Source organism: Austrofundulus limnaeus, unplaced genomic scaffold (assembly GCF_001266775.1).
Source record: "Austrofundulus limnaeus strain Quisiro unplaced genomic scaffold, Austrofundulus_limnaeus-1.0 Scaffold120, whole genome shotgun sequence".
NCBI classification, from domain to species: domain Eukaryota; kingdom Metazoa; phylum Chordata; class Actinopteri; order Cyprinodontiformes; family Rivulidae; genus Austrofundulus; species Austrofundulus limnaeus.
Genome location: NW_013952522.1, coordinates 474,954 through 477,453, shown reverse-complemented (window position 1 = coordinate 477,453; position 2,500 = coordinate 474,954). Strand labels below are relative to the sequence as shown.

The window sequence follows — 2,500 nt, the reverse complement described above, 5'->3', positions numbered from 1 at the left end:
AATACATTTGTGTTTGGAGCCGGGGCACATTTTACTGTACGAATCCAACAGAGTTACCTGAAGCCAGGTAGTTTTTATAGAGTGGGATTAGTTTGGCCTCAGTGATGCAGTCTGGATTTAGTTTTGGAGTAGAAATTCTGTAATTAATTTAAACTCACACTCTTAAAGCTTTAAAACAATCTTTCTGCTCACCTGAGTATGAACATCGTGACTCAAAGTGATGCAGAAAATTAGTGCATTTGCTGTTTCCAGACTGGACAATTTATTTATAATAATGTCCAAAGCAAGTTAGTGAAAAGCCAAAAAAGGCCATAAACAGCTGAAMATATATTTCTATGATGTTAAATCTAAAATGGACTGAGATCTCTTTAATCACGACTTGTTTATTTCACTTTATATGGACTTCCACTCCAAGAAGCATTTACCATTWATCAGTTGCACTTAAAACGACTCAGTTAAATGTCACAGAGCACCTTCGGTTCAGGTTTGTTAAAGTTTCACATTAAAGTCCGACATGCTCTTAAAGATTTCAGTCAATGAAACATCCTTTGGTGTGAAATGTGTTATCTCTGAGGCAAAACTTGTGGAAGAACACGCAGTGCTCGCTTAATGCTCCTTYAAAACTTGCTTTCATGTGAACCTTGACCAGCTGTTAAACTTACATTTTCAGTCATTTGAGCCATGTTGAGACTGCGCTAACGTCTAGGCGGGAATAAATTTGAACTGTTCAGTCATTTTTGGCGTACGTGCAGAGATGTGTTGCACGTGATGTGGAAAATATTCTACGTTATCGTTTTTATTTGATGGAGGAAAATAAAAAATACCAGATTTCTAAGAAACGTAGTGGAAAAGATGAGTCACATATTTTGTATTTGAGCTTTTCTTTGATTTRTAAAAAGCACGAATAAAAGGTTTTACCCTTTTATGAACAAACTACGAGGCTTTTATTGTTACTTCTAAGAATTTTAGTCATTTCTTCTGAAGACCTTCGTGCTAAAAGACATTTCTTGGCCTTCAAAAACACAAGTTCACTCTTTTTCAAATCTAAGGTATAAACAAACAACAAGATCTGATTCATACCAGTCTTTAAATGAGGTAGAATCGGGTTCTTTATGACCTTGTTTGTGATAAAATGCCGTATGAAGCACTGTGCTGAACATTGTCACTTTTTTTATTGTACAAAATAAAACCATTTCTGAGGTTTTTAGATGCAACTTGGCAAATCTACGTTTTATTTAAGAATGCAGTTTTTCTCTTGGCAAACCTTTCAAGCGTGCAATAATTTTTAAGGCTTTTCTTTTCCGACTGCATGGTCTGACCTTGGGAAGAACTTGTTGGCATGTCCACTCCTGTTAACATCAGCAACTGTTAACATTTTCTATCTCTTGAAWAACATTTCCCAATGTAAAATAATGAATTTCAGATTGCCTAGAAATGGTTTTTAATTCCTTCCAGCCTGATGTGCTGCAACAACCACTTCTTTATCCACTCCAGACCTGCAAACGTCCATCCTTCTGCTTTTATAGAGATTTTAACAATCATGCATGATTAGTTGTTCAAGTATGTTTCTTTTTATTTTTTCCACTTTTTTCAGCAAATTTGGTTTTAGTGAACTACCCCACAGTGTTATATTACACAAGATAATATTTAACACTAGGACTACCAGGATCTTGAAAAATACCTATCTCTACCAAAGAGGGGCCAACTGGGTTATTAGCATCCAAATGTGGACAAAACTGACGACTCTGAATAGCCCAATTAGACACCCTGTAAATGTGTGAATAGCTTAGGGACCAGCAGGGGAGGGAGAGCCAAACTCACCGGACCAGTTTTTGTTTCTTCTGCCAACCCAGCCCAGACACAAATACTTGTGGTACCTGTCTGTAAAATTACTAATTCTCCATTTAAAATAACTACTTCTTGTGGTTTGAAGCTGAAACAAATTCTAAAAGTTGTGTGTAATGAAATTTCAGTAAGAGACCAAAAACGCTTTATCTCAGCGAAAGAAGTGAAAAAAGCACAACTCTTGAAATGTCAGCACTACATCAATTGTCAGAGTTATTATGCTTGAAACAGCATAAAAAATTTGAAAATATCAAGTTCTGGTGGTTTGAAGCAGGAACAACGTCTAAATGTTGTGCGTAAAGAAATTTCTCAGCAAAAGAAGTGAAAAATGCACATCTGTTTAAATTTCTGAACTACATCAACTTTCACGCTTGTTGTCCTTGGAACAGGATAGAAATGTTGAAAATTACTACATCTGGTGGTTTCTGAGTATGGGGAGGGGTGAGAGGTAGGGCAGATCTGGGAGACTTTGCACATGCAAATTTGCATGCTGCCTTTTGTACTGTGGTGTACAAATATCTTGCCCGACACTCAGCTTTTTAGTATGCAAGAAACAAGATGGCGAGGAGGCTACAGAAGATGTTTCGCGCTGAAGAGGTTTTGGACTTGATTCTGGAGAATCCCAACCCTTTGGATTCAGAAGGAGAAGATATAG

At 36.9% G+C, this 2,500-nt stretch overlaps 1 protein-coding gene across 1 annotated transcript; it reads left to right on the top strand.

The window, feature by feature from the left end:
- Positions 1–2,126: 2,126 nt before the first annotated feature.
- On the top strand, positions 2,127–2,500 carry LOC106522033 (uncharacterized; the record flags this gene model as incomplete). The annotated part of the gene is given in 1 exon segment (XM_014014874.1): positions 2,127–2,500. A coding segment is annotated over 1 exon segment (97 nt), but the record flags the coding sequence as incomplete, so codon positions are not given.